Source organism: Octopus sinensis, linkage group LG1 (assembly GCF_006345805.1).
Source record: "Octopus sinensis linkage group LG1, ASM634580v1, whole genome shotgun sequence".
In the NCBI taxonomy this organism is placed as follows: Eukaryota; Metazoa; Mollusca; class Cephalopoda; order Octopoda; family Octopodidae; genus Octopus; species Octopus sinensis.
Genome location: NC_042997.1, coordinates 212,096,697 through 212,117,816, shown reverse-complemented (window position 1 = coordinate 212,117,816; position 21,120 = coordinate 212,096,697). Strand labels below are relative to the sequence as shown.

At 37.5% G+C, this 21,120-nt stretch overlaps 2 protein-coding genes and 1 pseudogene across 4 annotated transcripts in view; 1 reads left to right on the top strand and 2 right to left on the bottom strand.

Annotated features, from left to right (window-relative positions):
• Window positions 1-21,120, top strand: part of LOC115211914 (phosphatidate cytidylyltransferase, photoreceptor-specific) — a 286,511-nt gene that overhangs the window by 163,025 nt on the left and 102,366 nt on the right. The gene's annotated exons all lie outside the window — the stretch shown is intronic.
• On the bottom strand, window positions 3,583-5,006 carry LOC115211925 (annotated as a pseudogene).
• LOC115211933 (deoxycytidylate deaminase-like) lies at window positions 9,926-11,283 on the bottom strand. Its single transcript, XM_036509301.1, has one exon. It carries the CDS (start codon window positions 10,860-10,862, stop codon window positions 10,203-10,205), a length of 660 nt encoding a protein of 219 aa, XP_036365194.1. The 5' UTR covers window positions 10,863-11,283; the 3' UTR covers window positions 9,926-10,202.

The window sequence follows — 21,120 nt, the reverse complement described above, 5'->3', positions numbered from 1 at the left end:
TTGCTGTGTACTGCTGTATAGAACCCATTTCTTTTATCTCTTTTTGACGCAGCATTGTCCCTACAATCACTTTCCACTGAGGTTACATTCATTATTTGTTTGTGGAGAATAATCTGTTATCTGAAGATATTAAGTGAGGGTTAGATAAGTGGATGTGATCACTTCACAAGTGGATGTCATCTCAACACTTTAATCATATACTTCACTGACTCTACACTTTATCATTTCTTGGTTGATAATCTATCAGAAAATATGAGTGGCTGATTGAAAGTCATTAAAATTAGTAAAAAGAAGGATCATTTTGTTTTTATAACGTTTTGTTATTTTATTTACTCCATTTGTTGTTTTTGATAATTACCTTATTTGAATAAAACATTCCTATATTATTTTATAACCAGTCTCAGATTATAACGTGTGTGTGCGTGTGTTTGTGTTGTGTATATGTGTTGTTCACTAACACATTGACTGATAATTCATTGTTGATGCTATGTAATAACCTAATGACCCAGAATCTGACCGAAGACACTAATTCCTTTTGAAGATCTTTGTCAGTAGGGAAACAAAGTATTTCGGGGGAGGTGGGGGGTTGTGTGCCTGAATTTAGATTAAATGTTTCAGTGTGTAGAGTGTTATAAAGTGTTGCAGTGTGTTGAGTGGTACAAAGTGTTGCAGTGTTTTAAGGTGATATAGACCCCTACACACACACACACACACACACATACATACCTGTTTTTTTATTACCCACAAGGGGCGAACAAAGAACCTGATAGGGGTTAGATTCACGAATGATTTTACACTAAGGATGAAATTAAAAATTTACACATAATTACAAACATATAATGAAATAGGAATTTGAATCTATGGTTGAAAAATTCAAACAATAACATGCTTATCAAGATTTGAATGAATAATTGGCAATGTTTCGGTTGTCGTAGCACACGTTTCCGTCGATTTCCGTAAAAAACTTTTATTTTTTTACATAAGTAATGAGAGCGAAAGAGACTAAGAGGAAGCGATTTTATGACGAGGAAGTTTCTCTTTGAAGTCTCCGTGTGTGTGTTTGATGGGGTGTGGGAGACAGACAGTATGTTGTGTAAGTGAAGTGCTTCTGTTAGTGTGTGCGAAGAGACAGAGAGAGTAATGTGTGAAAGAGAGAAATAACTGAAATTTTTTACTCGGTGTATGTGTATATGTATGTATGCATGTATGTGTGTGTGTGTATGTATCTATGTATGTGTGTAAGTATGTATGTGTGTATGTATCTATGTATGTGTGTGTATGTATCTATGTATGTGTGTGTATGTATGTTACACTGAATCGGCCATACATACATACATACACACATACATACTTACACACATACATAGATACATACACACACATACATAGATACATACACATACACACATACATAGATACATACACACACACACATACATGCATACATACATATACACATACATCGAGTAAAAAATTTCAGTTATTTCTCTCTTTCACACATTACTCTCTCTGTCTCTTCGCACACACTAACAGAAGCACTTCACTTACACAACATACTGTCTGTCTCCCACACCCCATCAAACACACACACGGAGACTTCAAAGAGAAACTTCCTCGTCATAAAATCGCTTCCTCTTAGTCTCTTTCGCTCTCATTACTTATGTAAAAAAATAAAAGTTTTTTACGGAAATCGACGGAAACGTGTGCTACGACAAGCGAAACATCGCCGAATAATTTTTTAAATAAAGAATAAAATTCAAATAAACTTGAAAGTTAAACAAAGACTACAATGTGAATAATCTAAGAATTAAACGAAAAAAAAACAAGAATAAAACATTAAAAATAGGCACAATTATTTCAGGGACTAACATAATGAAAACTAAGGAAATTAACACATAATTAACCTAATAAAACTAATTTTTTTTTTTTATGGTTTGGTTTGACCTGTGAGGGTCTGCACTGGTGACCTTTCGTAGGCGACTCCGAAACTGTTTAAGTTGATGTAACTGGTACTACTAGCGAACAGTGGTGCACGCACTCGCGCTAGCTAGTCGTAAGTAGTCGATCCTACAACGACTTCCGCGTATGTTTGTATTTCAAGGCTGAATACAGATCAAAGAAAATTACTCTTTACTCTTTACTCTCTTCTACTCTTTTACTTGTTTCAGTCATTTGACTGCGGCCATGCTGGAGCACCGCCTTTAGTCGAGCAAATCGACCCCGGGACTTATTCTTTGTAAGCCCAGCACTTATTCTATCGGTCTCTTTTTGCCGAACCGTTAAGTGACGGGGACGTAAACACATCAGCATCGGTTGTCAAGCGATGCTAGGGGGACAAACACAGACACACACACACTCATATATATATACATATATATATACGACAGGCTTCTTTCAGTTTCCGTCTACCAAATCCACTCACAAGGCATTGGTCGGCCCGGGGCTATAGCAGAAGACACTTGCCCAAGATGCCACGCGGTGGGACTGAACCCGGAACCATGTGGTTAGTTAGCAAGCTACTTACCACACAGCCACTCCCGCGCCATTAAATAATATTAAATAATATTTTTCGAACAAAGTAAATAAAATGCAAAGTGAATGATTTTTTAACTAAAGAAATAAATTATTTTTATAAACAAGTTAGGGTTAGGGTTAAAAAGTCATTGTAGGATCGACTACTTACGACTAGCTAGCGCGGATGCGCGACTGCGCGCACCCGGACCACAGTTCGCTAGTAGAACCGATGTAACTGATGTTCTTGAACAACTCCAGAAAAGATATTCCAAGAGTTAACGTCTGAGAAAGATGAGGTGTAGTGTTTTATGCAAATGAATAAGAGACGAGAGGGTAGAGGGAGTCGGGTGATCCTGAGTAGAATAGGTATGAGATCAACCAGCTCCAGTGGATAGTGGCTATGTAGTAGAAAAGCTAGTGAGAAGACGCAACATGCTGGGTGGAAGTCGGATAACTTTTTATTAGATGGAGTTAGAGGGAATATTGGCACTAGCGTAGCTAGAATCTGTGCTGCCCGGGGAGGCCTTTCTAGTTGCTGTCCCCGGACCCTCACAAAAAAAAAAACGGCAGTCATGCCTTTGGTTGTTAGAAGTGAAAGTAGTCAACTTCGTGTATTTCCGTCAGGTTTATACCTTCGTTAATTTACGCCGTTTATTTACGTACACCAAGCTGTTAGGTTTATAAAACAATTGAAGTTCAGTTTAAAGTTTATAAATAAATACATTTCATGTGTAATGTATACACTTGTGTATATATATATATGTATACACATGTATATATATATATGTAACAAAATTAGAAAATGGAGAAACATACTTAAATCAATAAAACATCAACCATCAGATGATACTCAATCAATACTTTATTACACCATTACATATTAGTAAAGGCATTATACAACATATATAGTAAATATAAATAGACAAGGAAATAGAAATATAAAATATAATATGTAATATATATATATATATATATATATATATATATATATATATATATATTATATATATATATATATATATATATATATATAATATATATATATACACACACATTTATAGACACATCTTTAATTAAACTATTGACCGCCTTAAAACGGATTTCAACAGAAAAATATTACTATAATAGATAATATAAGCATATAACTACTTATACACACATACAATAAATACAGACACACACACGTTAGCCTCTTTAAAAGTGCGGCCCAAAATGCACACACACCCCCCAGCTACGCTACTGCGTATTGGAGCAAATGTGGATAGTTTCACTTTCTTAGAAAGAGGAAGTTAAAATGTTATGTACACACAAACGAAAACAAAATGGAATAAAAATGTTCGTTAAAAATACAACAGTTAATATTTTAGCTAGAAAATATAACAGGATATCATTATGAAAAGGCAGTGGTGGCAATATAATGAATTCCAAGTGTTTATGTTCGCATCTGATTAAAGTTGAAACTTTAGAAGGAAGGTGCGAAACTGGACTTATAATCGGGTCTTTCTTTTCTTCTATTGAAGTAAAATCTATAACAATTTGTTCGTCTGTAGGATGATACTGGCGATATTTTATTTCAGCATGTTTAAACATTTTTCGAGAAGCTTGAGAGGTAGTTCGGTCCTTATATTTATCCGAAAAGTATATGACTTCTTTAATTCCAGACTGTGTAATGACTTTAGCACATTCATTGCAAGTAAACAAACCGACATACATAGTGCAATTGCGAACGTCTGCAGAGTTCTTATTGAGAACAGCATTAAGCTCAGCATGACATACGTAGAGATATTGTTATCTAGCTCAGTGGGACTGTTATGGCACCAACGGTATGCCTCGAGGTTGTAGTGACGATGTTTTTCCATCGTCACTACAACCTCGAGGCATACCGTTATATCCGGTGCCAACAATACGTTGATTTTCATTAACAATACAAGCTCCTACCTGAGTTCTTGGGTCTTTGCTACGTTGAGCAGAGAGGAAAGCCACTGACATGAAGTATTCATCCCATCCAAGGTAACCTCGCCGCTTATGCGTGCTTGATGCAACACCGTTAACAGAAGTACCTTCTGCCATAGTGATTCAAATACGTAAGATTTTGCGGGAAATATTTACAGAGATGCAGCACGGACTTTGTCAGTGAACAGGTCGCGGATTTTAGCGACGAAAATATTTTGACAAATTAAACTTAAATGTTGAAGTGAATCGAACGGCTTTTGTGTGTTTCTTAAATGGCTTACAAACACCTTCCACGCTGCAATTGTTTTCGTTTCAGCACACGATCTCAGATCAAATTACTTGCTATGCAAGTACATCTCCGTATTACAGTTTACTTCCTCGACTTATTAGAAACGCAAATATGTTTCTAGTTATCTCCCTTGCTTATAGCGCTATTTACGTCCTTTACACTTTGTGCCACCCACTGTCTATCTATCTTTCTATCTATATCGATCTATCTTTCTATCTATATCTATCTTTCTATCTATGTCGAACGACTGCTGTCGTGTGTGGGACGAGTCGGTTTATCAGCCAAGTCTATCGTCAATATTGTCACGCCTCCTTCCTTCAAATGGGAAGGAAGAGCTATTTTCATCATTCTTGTGGCTATGGCGAAAGAATGTACCACAGGATATGGGAAGATAATGATGATGTCTGAATGTTTTACACTACATGTTTATATCCAAGCCTGAACAGGGCACAGGAGTGGCTGTGTGGTAAGTAGCTTGCTTACCAACCACATGCTTCCAGGTTCAGTCCCACTGCATGGCACCCTGGGCAACTGTCTTCTACTATAGCCTTGGGTCGACCAAAGCCTTGTGAGTGGATTTGGTAGATGGAAACTGAAAGAAGCCCGTCGTATATCTCTTATTATAAAAGGCAGATTTTATCTGCCTCCCTTTGTCTCTTATAGAAATCTACAATATAGGATTTCTTCAATTACAATTTACCTAGCATTTTTAAGAGTAGAATGCATCGGGTCTTGCCAGGTCCACTTTTTAAAATTTCAACCCCAATTAAGCAAAATTTAGAGAAAACTCACATTGTGGTGTATGAGTCAAGTGCTTTTCTTAGTGTGGGATACAGCACACGCACACACACAGTGTGCAACGAATAAAGTGAAAGTAATTCACTGTGTGTGTGTTGACAGGTAGACAGTAGAAGGCGATGGCGATGTAATATTTGTTTCTGTCTATGACGCTGATAGATACATGAGTAAAATGTATGGGAAGCTAAGAGATAAGAGTGAGTGAAAATGTTCTTGGAAGAGAGTAAATAGCGAGAGAATGATTTGAGGAAGACTTTACATTAAATAACCGTAGTAGCCTGTCATATGTAGAGGAGTGAGAGGGTACTGGAGGAGGAAATAGGGTGAGTGAGGAAGATGGCCCCTAGCAACCACACCTTTTAAGATAGGGATTTCTAAGGTAGCCCACGAGCATCGTCACCTCATTCTACATGTCCCTGTAAATTTTGGCGCGAATCGGACGGGATAAAGTTATCTCTAAGAAACAAACAGAAAGATCGCCCAAAAGTGTATATAGATATTTAAATGTATTATATATTCATCTATACACACATGTATGTATGATGTACGTGTATATATTTCCATAGAGGTAACCATTCAATCCATACAAAGTTTTTTAGGACGAAAATATTTATATATAAAAGAAAGGTTGTGTGTCTGTCTACTCCGATTTAGATTCCTAACTACTCCCACATTTTGCGATGCAGTTTAACCAAAACCGGGTATTATAGTCGTGATTCATATCGAGCCCTTCTGGGTATTAGCGCACGTCTTCGATGAGTCTATGAGTTTACAAATAATTTACCATCTTTTTTCCTTTTTAATGCATATTTTTTTAATAAAGGGAAGTAACTCTCAAACTTCACACCAATATGCGTGCTCATATGCGACGTAATATCACATCAGCAGCATTTCCTCACACCCTCCTTGCACTTGGCGAAGGCAAAATACCAGGGGATGAAAATGGTAATATTGCCATCGATTCCATTTGTAACATTGTTAAGACACCTTCTGATCTCAGAGATGCAGTGTTCCCAGATCTACAAGCTAATTATCAGAATATGGATGGATTGGCGAAAAGGCTATACTGGCCCCGAGGAATAAAACTGTTCACCATATTAATGATGATGAAATGCTAAAATATCAGGGAATCGGATTCCCTGATATTTTCGCATGATTGTACCCTAAATCTCCTCACAAAACTGGATTATGAACTATAAGGACATGCACATATTCTGTAAGTTCAAGACTTTTCATCGGATCTCCAAGAATCGAACTTATCTGCGATTCTTGTAAATTTCAATAACAATCTGTTCCTCTACACGATATGACAGTCACTTTGCTTCTTCCTCGGATTTTCAGAAATTTTGCATGACTGTATCCGAAAATTTCTTCACACAACTTGATTAGCAATTCAATATGAGCTATATGTAGACATGCACAAATTCTGTAAGTTTAAAACCTTTCATCGGATCTCCATGAATCGAACTTTCTTCAATGCAGTTAATCTTACACCCTCTTTTGTATCTACCCCTTTTGATGTTTGGGAATTCTCTGATGTTTTTTCGGCTGACGAGTACGAGCCATCTGTATTCACTGCATTTTTGTAGCTTATTAAAGATGTCCTCGTACGAAACGATTGTACCGAGATTTTAATCCATTCTTGTTGCTTTTTTCCTATTTGTAATCACCCCACTTGTCGTATGGTTAACACCATATAGATTTCCGGTGCATCCTAGTTAAGGACCATATTCATGTGAATTCATTAGAATTCACTTGAATCTCAATTACTTAACCGTATATATAACATACATATATAGGGTAGTGAATATTCGTTATAAAATATCACCACCAGTAACCTAGCATGTATAAATGGTCAACAGACAACATATTCATATTTTAAAATAGTGTACATTTAAACACAAAGAAAACTACCCTTTAACAGGTAATTTTTACATGCTAGAAAGAGCAGCCAACACGGCCAAAACCACGATTTAATAGCAATTTTCGAAGTAAATAAAAAACTTTTACCTTGTTATTTTTTATTTTTCATTTACTTCGAAAATTGCTATTAAATCGTGGTTTTGGACATGTTGGCTGCTCTTTCTAGCATATAAAAATTACCTGTTAAAGGGTAGTTTTCTTTTGTGTTTAAATGTACACTATTATATAATATATATAAGGTACAGGAGTGACTGTGTGGTAAGTAGCTTGCTAGCCAACCACATGGTTCGGGTTCAGTCCCACTGCGTGGCATCTTGGGCAAGTGTCTTCTGCTATAGCCCCGGGCCGACTAATGCCTTGTGAGTGGATTTGTAGACGGAAACTGAAAGAAGCCTGTCGTATATATGTATATGTATATAAGTGTGTGTGTATATGTTTGTGTGTCTGTGTTTGTCCCCCTAGCATTGCTTGACAACCGATGCTGGTGTGTTTATGTCCCCGTCACTTAGCGGTTCGTCAAAACAGACCGATAGAATAAGTACTAAAAGGTGGTGCTCCAGCATGGCCGCAGTCAAATGACTGAAACAAGTATAAAAATAAAAAAAAAAGACATAATTAACCGAATAAGACTAATTTTTTTTTTTATGGTTTGGTTTGACCTGTGAGGGTCTGCACTGGTGACCTTTCGTAGGCGACTCCGAAACTGTTTAAGTTGATGTAACTGGTACTACTAGCGAACAGTGGTGCACGCACTCGCGCTAGCTAGTCGTAAGTAGTCGATCCTACAACGACTTCCGCGTATGTTTGTATTTCAAGGCTGAATACAGATCAAAGAAAATTACTCTTTACTCTCTTCTACTCTTTTACTTGTTTCAGTCATTTGACTGCGGCCATGCTGGAGCACCGCCTTTAGTCGAGCAAATCGACCCCGGGACTTATTCTTTGTAAGCCCAGTACTTATTCTATCGGTCTCTTTTTGCCGAACCGTTAAGTGACGGGGACGTAAACACATCAGCATCGGTTGTCAAGCGATGCTAGGGGGACAAACACAGACACACACACACTCATATATATATACATATATATATACGGCAGGCTTCTTTCAGTTTCCGTCTACCAAATCCACTCACAAGGCATTGGTCGGCCCGGGGCTATAGCAGAAGACACTTGCCCAAGATGCCACGCGGTGGGACTGAACCCGGAACCATGTGGTTAGTTAGCAAGCTACTTACCACACAGCCACTCCCGCGCCATTAAATAATATTAAATAATATTTTTCGAACAAAGTAAATAAAACGCAAAGTAAATGATTTTTTAAACTAAAGAAATAAATTATTTTTATAAACAAGTTAGGGTTAGGGTTAAAAAGTCATTGTAGGATCGACTACTTACGACTAGCTAGCGCGGATGCGCGACTGCGCGCACCCGGACCACAGTTCGCTAGTAGAACCGATGTAACTGATGTTCTTGAACAACTCCAGAAAAGATATTCCAAGAGTTAACGTCTGAGAAAGATGAGGTGTAGTGTTTTATGCAAATGAATAAGAGACGAGAGGGTAGAGGGAGTCGGGTGATCCTGAGTAGAATAGGTATGAGATCAACCAGCTCCAGTGGATAGTGGCTATGTAGTAGAAAAGCTAGTGAGAAGACGCAACATGCTGGGTGGAAGTCGGATAACTTTTTATTAGATGGAGTTAGAGGGAATATTGGCACTAGCGTAGCTAGAATCTGTGCTGCCCGGGGAGGCCTTTCTAGTTGCTGTCCCCGGACCCTCACAAAAAAAAAAACGGCAGTTGTTAGTTGTTAGAAGTGAAAGTAGTTGTTGGTTGTTAGAAGTGAAAGCAGTTGTTGGTTGTTAGAAGTGAAAGTAGTCAACTTCGTGTATTTCCGTCAGGTTTATACCTTCGTTAATTTACGCCGTTTATTTACGTACACCAAGCTGTTAGGTTTATAAAACAATTGAAGTTCAGTTTAAAGTTTATAAATAAATACATTTCATGTGTAATGTATACACTTGTGTATATATATATATGTATACACATGTATATATATATATGTAACAAAATTAGAAAATGGAGAAACATACTTAAATCAATAAAACATCAACCATCAGATGATACTCAATCAATACTTTATTACACCATTACATATTAGTAAAGGCATTATACAACATATATAGTAAATATAAATAGACAAGGAAATAGAAATATAAAATATAAAATATAATATGTAATATATATGTATATATATATATATATATATATATATATATATATCTATATATGTATATATATATATATATATATATATATATATATATATATTATATACATGTATAGACACATCTTTAATTAAACTATTGACCGCCTTAAAACGGATTTCAACAGAAAAATATTACTATAATAGATAATATAAGCATATAACTACTTATACACACATACATAAATACAGACACACACACATTAGCCTCTTTAAAAGTGCGGCCCAAAATGCACACACACCCCCCAGCTACGCTACTGCGTATTGGAGCAAATGTGGATAGTTTCACTTTCTTAGAAAGAGGAAGTTAAAATGTTATGTACACACAAACGAAAACAAAATGGAATAAAAATGTTCGTTAAAAATACAACAGTTAATATTTTAGCTAGAAAATATAACAGGATATCATTATGAAAAGGCAATGGTGGCAATATAATGAATTCCAAGTGTTTATGTTCGCATCTGATTAAAATGAAAGTTCAGAAAAAAGGTGTGAATCTGAACTTTTAATCCGGTCTTTCTTTTTATCTAATGAAGTAAAACCTGTAACATTTTGTCTGTCTGAACTTATAATCCGGTTTTTCTTTTCTTCTATTGAAGTAAAATCTATAACAATTTGTTCGTCTGTAGGTTGATACTGGTCACAGTCTATTTCAGCATCTTTAAACATTTTTCGAGAAGCTTGAGAGGTAGTTCGGTCCTTATATTTATCCGAATAGAATATTACTTTTTTAATTCCAGACTGTATAATGACTTTAGCACATTCATTGCAAGGAAACAAACCGACATACATAGTGCAATTGCGAACGTCTGCAGAGTTCTTATTGAGAATAGCATTAAGCTCAGCATGACATACGTAGAGACTTTTCTTCTGTAGCTCAGTGGGACCTTCATTGCACCAAGGAAAAACATCGTCACTACAACCTCGAGGCATACCGTTATATCCGGTGCCAACAATACGTCGATCTTCATTAACAATACAAGCTCCTACCTGAGTTCTTGGGTCTTTGCTACGTTTAGCAGAGAGGAAAGCCACTGACATGAAGTAATCATCCCATCCAAGGTAACCTTGCCGCTTTTTAGACATGCTTGATGCAACATCGTTAACAGAAGTACCTTCTGCCATAGTGATTCAAATACGTAAGATTTTGCGGGAAATATTTACAGAGATGCAGCACGGACTTTGTCAGTGAACAGGTCGCGGATTTTAGCGACGAAAATATTTTGACAAATTAAACTTAAATGTTGAAGTGAATCGAACGGCTTTTGTGTGTTTCTTAAATGGCTTACAAACACCTTCCACGCTGCAATTGTTTTCGTTTCAGCACACGATCTCAGATCAAATCACTTGCTATGCAAGTACGTCTCCGTATTTACAGTTTACTTCCTCGACTTATTAGAAACGCAAATATGTTTCTAGTTATCTTCCTCGCTTATAGCGCTATTTACGACCTTTACACTTTGTGCCACCCACTATCTATCTATCTTTCTATCTATATCGATCTATCTTTCTATCTATGTCGAACGACTGCTGTCGTGTGTGGGACGAGTCGGTTTATCAGCCAAGTCTATCGTCAATATTGTCACGCCTCCTTCCTTCAGATGGGAAGGAAGAGCTATTTTCATCATTCTTGTGGCTATGGCGAAAGAATGTACCACAGGATATGGGAAGATAATGATGATGTCTGAATGTTTTACACTACATGTTTATATCCAAGCCTGAACAGGGCACAGGAGTGGCTGTGTGGTAAGTAGCTTGCTTACCAACCACATGCTTCCAGGTTCAGTCCCACTGCATGGCACCCTGGGCAACTGTCTTCTACTATAGCCTTGGGTCGACCAAAGCCTTGTGAGTGGATTTGGTAGATGGAAACTGAAAGAAGCCCGTCGTATATCTCTTATTATAAAAGGCAGATTTTATCTGCCTCCCTTTGTCTCTTATAGAAATCTACAATATAGGATTTCTTCAATTACAATTTACCTAGCATTTTTAAGAGTAGAATGCATCGGGTCTTGCCAGGTCCACTTTTTAAAATTTCAACCCCAATTAAGCAAAATTTAGAGAAAACTCACATTGTGGTGTATGAGTCAAGTGCTTTTCTTAGTGTGGGATACAGCACACGCACACACACAGTGTGCAACGAATAAAGTGAAAGTAATTCACTGTGTGTGTGTTGACAGGTAGACAATAGAAGGCGATGGCGATGTAATATTTGTTTCTGTCTATGACGCTGATAGATACATGAGTAAAATGTATGGGAAGCTAAGAGATAAGAGTGAGTGAAAATGTTCTTGGAAGAGAGTAAATAGCGAGAGAATGATTTGAGGAAGACTTTACATTAAATAACCGTAGTGGCCTGTCATATGTAGAGGAGTGAGAGGGTACTGGAGGAAATAGGGTGAGTGAGGAAGATGGCCCCTAGCAACCACACCTTTTAAGATAGGGATTTCTAAGGTAGCCCACGAGCATCGTCACCTCATTCTACATGTCCCTGTAAATTTTGGAGCGAATCGGACGGGATAAAGTTATCTCTAAGAAACAGAAAGATCGCCCAAAAGTGTATATAGATATTTAAATGTATTTATATATTCATCTATACACACATGTATGTATGATGTACGTGTATATATTTCCATAGAGGTAACCATTCAATCCATACAAAGTTTTTTAGGACGAAAATATTTATATATAAAAGAAAGGTTGTGTGTCTGTCTACTCCGATTTAGATTCCTAACTACTCCCACATTTTGCGATGCAGTTTAACCAAAACCGGGTATCTTATAGTCGTGATTCATATCGAGCCCTTCTGGGTATTAGCGCACGTCTACGATGAGTCTATGAGTTTACAAATAATTTACCATCATTTTTTTCCTTTTTAATGCATATTTTTTTTAATAAAGGGAAGTAACTCTCAAACTTCACACCAATATGCGTGCTCATATGCGACGTAATATCACATCAGCAGCATTTCCTCACACCCTCCTTGCACTTGGCGAAGGCAAAATACCAGGGGATGAAAATGGTAATATTGCCATCGATTCCATTTGTAACATTGTTAAGACCCCTTCTGATCTCAGAGATGCAGTGTTCCCAGATCTACAAGCTAATTATCAGAATATGGATTGGATTGGCGAAAAGGCTATACTGGCCCCGAGGAATAAAACTGTTCACCATATTAATGATGAAATGCTAAAATATCAGGGAATCGGATTCCCTGATATTTTCGCATGATTGTAGCCTAAATCTCCTCACAAAACTGGATTATGAACTATAAGGACATGCACATATTCTGTAAGTTCAAGACTTTTCATCGGATCTCCAAGAATCGAACTTATCTGCGATTCTTGTAAATTTCAATAACAATCTGTTCCTCTACACGATATGACAGTCACTTTGCTTCTTACTCGGATTTTCAGAAATTTTGCATGACTGTATCCGAAAATTTCTTCACACAACTTGATTAGCAATTCAATATGAGCTATATGTAGACATGCACAAATTCTGTAAGTTTAAAACCTTTCATCGGATCTCCATGAATCGAACTTTCTTCAATGCAGTTAATCTTACACCCTCTTTTGTATCTACCCCTTTTGATGTTTGGGAATTCTCTGATGTTTTTTCGGCTGACGAGTACGAGCCATCTGTATTCACTGCATTTTTTGTAGCTTATTAAAGATGTCCTCGTACGAAACGATTGTACCGAGATTTTAATCCATTCTTGTTGCTTTTTTCCTATTTGTAATCACCCCACTTGTCGTATGGTTAACACCATATAGATTTCCGGTGCATCCTAGTTAAGGACCATATTCATGTGAATTCATTAGCATTCACTTGAATCTCAATACTTAACCGTATATATATACATACATATATAGGGTAGTGAATATTCGTTATAAAATATCACCACCAGTAACCTAGCATGTATAAATGGTCAACAGACAACATATTATATTTTAAAATAGTGTACATTAAACACAAAAGAAAACTACCCTTTAACAGGTCATTTTTACATGCTAGAAAGAGCAGCCAACACGGCCAAAACCACGATTTAATAGCAATTTTCGAAGTAAATAAAAAACTTTTACCATGTTATTTTTTTTTTTTTCATTTACTTCGAAAATTGCTATTAAATCGTGGTTTTGGACATGTTGGCTGCTCTTTCTAGCATATAAAAATTACCTGTTAAAGGGTAGTTTTCTTTTGTGTTTAAATGTACACTATTATATAATATATATAAGGTACAGGAGTGACTGTGTGGTAAGTAGCTTGCTAGCCAACCACATGGTTCCGGGTTCAGTCCCACTGCGTGGCATCTTGGGCAAGTGTCTTCTGCTATAGCCCCGGGCCGACTAATGCCTTGTGAGTGGATTTGGTAGACGGAAACTGAAAGAAGCCTGTCGTATATATGTATATGTATATAAGTGTGTGTGTATATGTTTGTGTGTCTGTGTTTGTCCCCCTAGCATTGCTTGACAACCGATGCTGGTGTGTTTATGTCCCCGTCACTTAGCGGTTCGTCAAAACAGACCGATAGAATAAGTACTAAAAGGTGGTGCTCCAGCATGGCCGCAGTCAAATGACTGAAACAAGTATCAAAAATAAAAAAAAAAGACATAATTAACCTAATAAGACTAATTTTTTTTTTTTATGGTTTGGTTTGACCTGTGAGGGTCTGCACTGGTGACCTTTCGTAGGCGACTCCGAAACTGTTTAAGTTGATGTAACTGGTACTACTAGCGAACAGTGGTGCACGCACTCGCGCTAGCTAGTCGTAAGTAGTCGATCCTACAACGACTTCCGCGTATGTTTGTATTTCAAGGCTGAATACAGATCAAAGAAAATTACTCTTTACTCTTTACTCTCTTCTACTCTTTTACTTGTTTCAGTCATTTGACTGCGGCCATGCTGGAGCACCGCCTTTAGTCGAGCAAATCAACCCCGGGACTTATTCTTTGTAAGCCCAGTACTTATTCTATCGGTCTCTTTTTGCCGAACCGTTAAGTGACGGGGACTTAAACACATCAGCATCGGTTGTCAAGCGATGCTAGGGGGACAAACACAGACACACACACACTCATATATATATATATACATATATACGACAGGCTTCTTTCAGTTTCCGTCTACCAAATCCACTCACAAGGCATTGGTCGGCCCGGGGCTATAGCAGAAGACACTTGCCCAAGATGCCACGCGGTGGGACTGAACCCGGAACCATGTGGTTAGTTAGCAAGCTACTTACCACACAGCCACTCCCGCGCCATTAAATAATATTAAATAATATTTTTCGAACTAAGTAAATAAAACGCAAAGTAAATGATTTTTTAAACTAAGTAAATAAATTATTTTTATAAACAAGTTAGGGTTAGGGTTAAAAAGTCGTTGTAGGATCGACTACTTACGACTAGCTAGCGCGGATGCGCGACTGCGCGCACCCGGACCACAGTTCGCTAGTAGAACCGATGTAACTGATGTTCTTGAACAACTCCAGAAAAGATATTCCAAGAGTTAACGTCTGAGAAAGATGAGGTGTAGTGTTTTATGCAAATGAATAAGAGACGAGAGGGTAGAGGAGTCGGGTGATCCTGAGTAGAATAGGTATGAGATCAACCAGCTCCAGTGGATAGTGGCTATGTAGTAGAAAAGCTAGTGAGAAGACGCAACATGCTGGGTGGAAGTCGGATAACTTTTTATTAGATGGAGTTAGAGGGAATATTGGCACTAGCGTAGCTAGAATCTGTGCTGCCCGGGGAGGCCTTTCTAGTTGCTGTCCCCGGACCCTCACAAAAAAAAAAAACGGCAGTCATGCCTTTGGTTGTTAGAAGTGAAAGTAGTCAACTTCGTGTATTTCCGTCAGGTTTATACCTTCGTTAATTTACGCCGTTTATTTACGTACACCAAGCTGTTAGGTTTATAAAACAATTGAAGTTCAGTTTAAAGTTTATAAATAAATACATTTCATGTGTAATGTATACACTTGTGTATATATATATATGTATACACATGTATATATATATATGTAACAAAATTAGAAAATGGAGAAACATACTTAAATCAATAAAACATCAACCATCAGATGATACTCAATCAATACTTTATTACACCATTACATATTAGTAAAGGCATTATACAACATATATAGTAAATATAATAGACAAGGAAATAGAAATATAAAATATAATATGTAATATATATATATAATATATATATAATATATATATATATATATACACACATTTATAGACACATCTTTAATTAAACTATTGACCGCCTTAAAACGGATTTCAACAGAAAAATATTACTATAATAGATAATATAAGCATATAACTACTTATACACACATACAATAAATACAGACACACACACATTAGCCTCTTTAAAAGTGCGGCCCAAAATGCACACACACCCCCCAGCTACGCTACTGCGTATTGGAGCAAATGTGGATAGTTTCACTTTCTTAGAAAGAGGAAGTTAAAATGTTATGTACACACAAACGAAAACAAAATGGAATAAAAATGTTCGTTAAAAATACAACAGTTAATATTTTAGCTAGAAAATATAACAGGATATCATTATGAAAAGGCAGTGGTGGCAATATAATGAATTCCAAGTGTTTATGTTCGCATCTGATTAAAGTTGAAACTTTAGAAGGAAGGTGCGAAACTGGACTTATAATCGGTCTTTCTTTTCTTCTATTGAAGTAAAATCTATAACAATTTGTTCGTCTGTAGGTTGATACTGGCGATATTTTATTTCAGCATGTTTAAACATTTTTCGAGAAGCTTGAGAGGTAGTTCGGTCCTTATATTTATCCGAAAAGTATATGACTTCTTTAATTCCAGACTGTGTAATGACTTTAGCACATTCATTGCAAGTAAACAAACCGACATACATAGTGCAATTGCGAACGTCTGCAGAGTTCTTATTGAGAACAGCATTAAGCTCAGCATGACATACGTAGAGATATTTGTTATCTAGCTCAGTGGGACTGTTATGGCACCAACGGTATGCCTCGAGGTTGTAGTGACGATGTTTTTCCATCGTCACTACAACCTCGAGGCATACCGTTATATCCGGTGCCAACAATACGTTGATTTTCATTAACAATACAAGCTCCTACCTGAGTTCTTGGGTCTTTGCTACGTTGAGCAGAGAGGAAAGCCACTGACATGAAGTATTCATCCCATCCAAGGTAACCTCGCCGCTTATGCGTGCTTGATGCAACACCGTTAACAGAAGTACCTTCTGCTATAGTGATTCAAATACGTAAGATTTTGCGGGAAATATTTACAGAGATGCAGCACGGACTTTGTCAGTGAACAGGTCGCGGATTTTAGCGACGAAAATATTTTGACAAATTAAACTTAAATGTTGAAGTGAATCGAACGGCTTTTGTGTGTTTCTTAAATGGCTTACAAACACCTTCCACGCTGCAATTGTTTTCGTTTCAGCACACGATCTCAGATCAAATTACTTGCTATGCAAGTACATCTCCGTATTACAGTTTACTTCCTCGACTTATTAGAAACGCAAATATGTTTCTAGTTATCTCCCTTGCTTATAGCGCTATTTACGTCCTTTACACTTTGTGCCACCCACTATCTATCTATCTTTCTATCTACATCGATCTATCTTTCTATCTATATCTATCTTTCTATCTATGTCGAACGACTGCTGTCGTGTGTGGGACGAGTCGGTTTATCAGCCGAGTCTATCGTCAATATTGTCACGCCTCCTTCCTTCAAATGGGAAGGAAGAGCTATTTTCATCATTCTTGTGGCTATGGCGAAAGAATGTACCACAGGATATGGGAAGATAATGATGATGTCTGAATGTTTTACACTACATGTTTATATCCAAGCCTGAACAGGGCACAGGAGTGGCTGTGTGGTAAGTAGCTTGCTTACCAACCACATGCTTCCAGGTTCAGTCCCACTGCATGGCACCCTGGGCAACTGTCTTCTACTATAGCCTTGGGTCGACCAAAGCCTTGTGAGTGGATTTGGTAGATGGAAACTGAAAGAAGCCCGTTGTATATCTCTTATTATAAAAGGCAGATTTTATCTGCCTCCCTTTGTCTCTTATAGAAATCTACAATATAGGATTTCTTCAATTACAATTTACCTAGCATTTTTAAGAGTAGAATGCATCGGGTCTTGCCAGGTCCACTTTTTAAAATTTCAACCCCAATTAAGCAAAATTTAGAGAAAACTCACATTGTGGTGTATGAGTCAAGTGCTTTTCTTAGTGTGGGATACAGCACACGCACACACACAGTGTGCAACGAATAAAGTGAAAGTAATTCACTGTGTGTGTGTTGACAGGTAGACAATAGAAGGCGATGGCGATGTAATATTTGTTTCTGTCTATGACGCTGATAGATACATGAGTAAAATGTATGGGCAGCTAAGAGATAAGAGTGAGTGAAAATGTTCTTGGAAGAGAGTAAATAGCGAGAGAGTGATTTGAGGAAGACTTTACATTAAATAACCGTAGTGGCCTGTCATATGTAGAGGAGTGAGAGGGTACTGGAGGAAATAGGGTGAGTGAGGAAGATGGCCCCTAGCAACCACACCTTTTAAGATAGGGATTTCTAAGGTAGCCCACGAGCATCGTCACCTCATTCTACATGTCCCTGTAAATTTTGGAGCGAATCGGACGGGATAAAGTTATCTCTAAGAAACAGAAAGATCGCCCAAAAGTGTATATAGATATTTAAATGTATTTATATATTCATCTATACACACATGTATGTATGATGTACGTGTATATATTTCCATAGAGGTAACCATTCAATCCATACAAAGTTTTTTAGGACGAAAATATTTATATATAAAAGAAAGGTTGTGTGTCTGTCTACTCCGATTTAGATTCCTAACTACTCCCACATTTTGCGATGCAGTTTAACCAAAACCGGGTATCTTATAGTCGTGATTCATATCGAGCCCTTCTGGGTATTAGCGCACGTCTACGATGAGTCTATGAGTTTACAAATAATTTACCATCATTTTTTTCCTTTTTAATGCATATTTTTTTTAATAAAGGGAAGTAACTCTCAAACTTCACACCAATATGCGTGCTCATATGCGACGTAATATCACATCAGCAGCATTTCCTCACACCCTCCTTGCACTTGGCGAAGGCAAAATACCAGGGGATGAAAATGGTAATATTGCCATCGATTCCATTTGTAACATTGTTAAGACACCTTCTGATCTCAGAGATGCAGTGTTCCCAGATCTACAAGCTAATTATCAGAATATGGATTGGATTGGCGAAAAGGCTATACTGGCCCCGAGGAATAAAACTGTTCACCATATTAATGATGAAATGCTAAAATATCAGGGAATCGGATTCCCTGATATTTCCGCATGATTGTACCCTAAATCTCCTCACAAAACTGGATTATGAACTATAAGGACATGCACATATTCTGTAAGTTCAAGACTTTTCATCGGATCTCCAAGAATCGAACTTATCTGCGATTCTTGTAAATTTCAATAACAATCTGTTCCTCTACACGATATGACAGTCACTTTGCTTCTTACTCGGATTTTCAGAAATTTTGCATGACTGTATCCGAAAATTTCTTCACACAACTTGATTAGCAATTCAATATGAGCTATATGTAGACATGCACAAATTCTGTAAGTTTAAAACCTTTCATCGGATCTCCATGAATCGAACTTTCTTCAATGCAGTTAATCTTACACCCTCTTTTGTATCTACCCCTTTTGATGTTTGGGAATTCTCTGATGTTTTTTCGGCTGACGAGTACGAGCCATCTGTATTCACTGCATTTTTTGTAGCTTATTAAAGATGTCCTCGTACGAAACGATTGTACCGAGATTTTAATCCATTCTTGTTGCTTTTTTCCTATTTGTAATCACCCCACTTGTCGTATGGTTAACACCATATAGATTTCCGGTGCATCCTAGTTAAGGACCATATTCATGTGAATTCATTAGAATTCACTTGAATCTCAATTACTTAACCGTATATATATACATACATATATAGGGTAGTGAATATTCGTTATAAAATATCACCACCAGTAACCTAGCATGTATAAATGGTCAACAGACAACATATTCATATTTTAAAATAGTGTACATTTAAACACAAAAGAAAACTACCCTTTAACAGGTAATTTTTACATGCTAGAAAGAGCAGCCAACACGGCCAAAACCACGATTTAATAGCAATTTTCGAAGTAAATAAAAAACTTTTACCTTGTTATTTTTTTATTTTTCATTTACTTCGAAAATTGCTATTAAATCGTGGTTTTGGACATGTTGGCTGCTCTTTCTAGCATATAAAAATTACCTGTTAAAGGGTAGTTTTCTTTTGTGTTTAAATGTACACTATTATATAATATATATAAGGTGCAGGAGTGACTGTGTGGTAAGTAGCTTGCTAGCCAACCACATGGTTCCGGGTTCAGTCCCACTGCGTGGCATCTTGGGCAAGTGTCTTCTGCTATAGCCCTGGGCCGACTAATGCCTTGTGAGTGGATTTGGTAGACGGAAACTGAAAGAAGCCTGTCGTATATATGTATATATATATATATATAAGTGTGTGTGTATATGTTTGTGTGTCTGTGTTTGTCCCCCTAGCATTGCTTGACAACCGATGCTGGTGTGTTTACGTCCCCGTCACTTAGCGGTTCGTCAAAAGAGACCGATAGAATAAGTACTAAAAGGTGGTGCTCCAGCATGGCCGCAGTCAAATGACTGAAACAAGTAAAAGAGTAAAAGAGAGAGAGTATTGTCTTGATTCCTGTCATGTTAATAGCAACATGTTTGTCGTTGGTTGAGAATTGGAGTTAAGAAGTGAAGTGGACAGGCTGGAATGTCTGGATTGGACAGATCATATATGACATAACATGATTTGTGACATCATATATCTGTGACTGATGTTCACTTGGAACTAAGATGGAACTTTTGTTCCTAAGTAGAGAAAACGAGAAACATTATCAATGTGGAGCTGTGTACACTTGTCTTTAACATGCTCCTGTTTACTGAATGGAAGCACTCCGTCGGTTACGACGACGAGGGTTCCGGTTGATCCAAATCAACGGAACAGCCTGCTCGTGAAATTAACGTGTAAGTGGCTGAGCACTCCACAGACACGTGCACCCTTAACGTAGTTCTCGGGGATATTCAGCGTGACACAGAGTGACAAGGCCGGCCCTTTGAAATACAGGTACAACAGAAACAGGAAGTAAGAGTGAGAGAAAGTTGTGGTGAAAGAGTACAGCAGGGATCACCACCATCCCTGCCGGAGCCTCGTGGAGCTTTTTTAGGTGTTTTCGCTCAATAAACACTCACAACGCCCGGTCTGGGAATCGAAACCGTGATCCTATGACCGCAAGTCCGCTGCC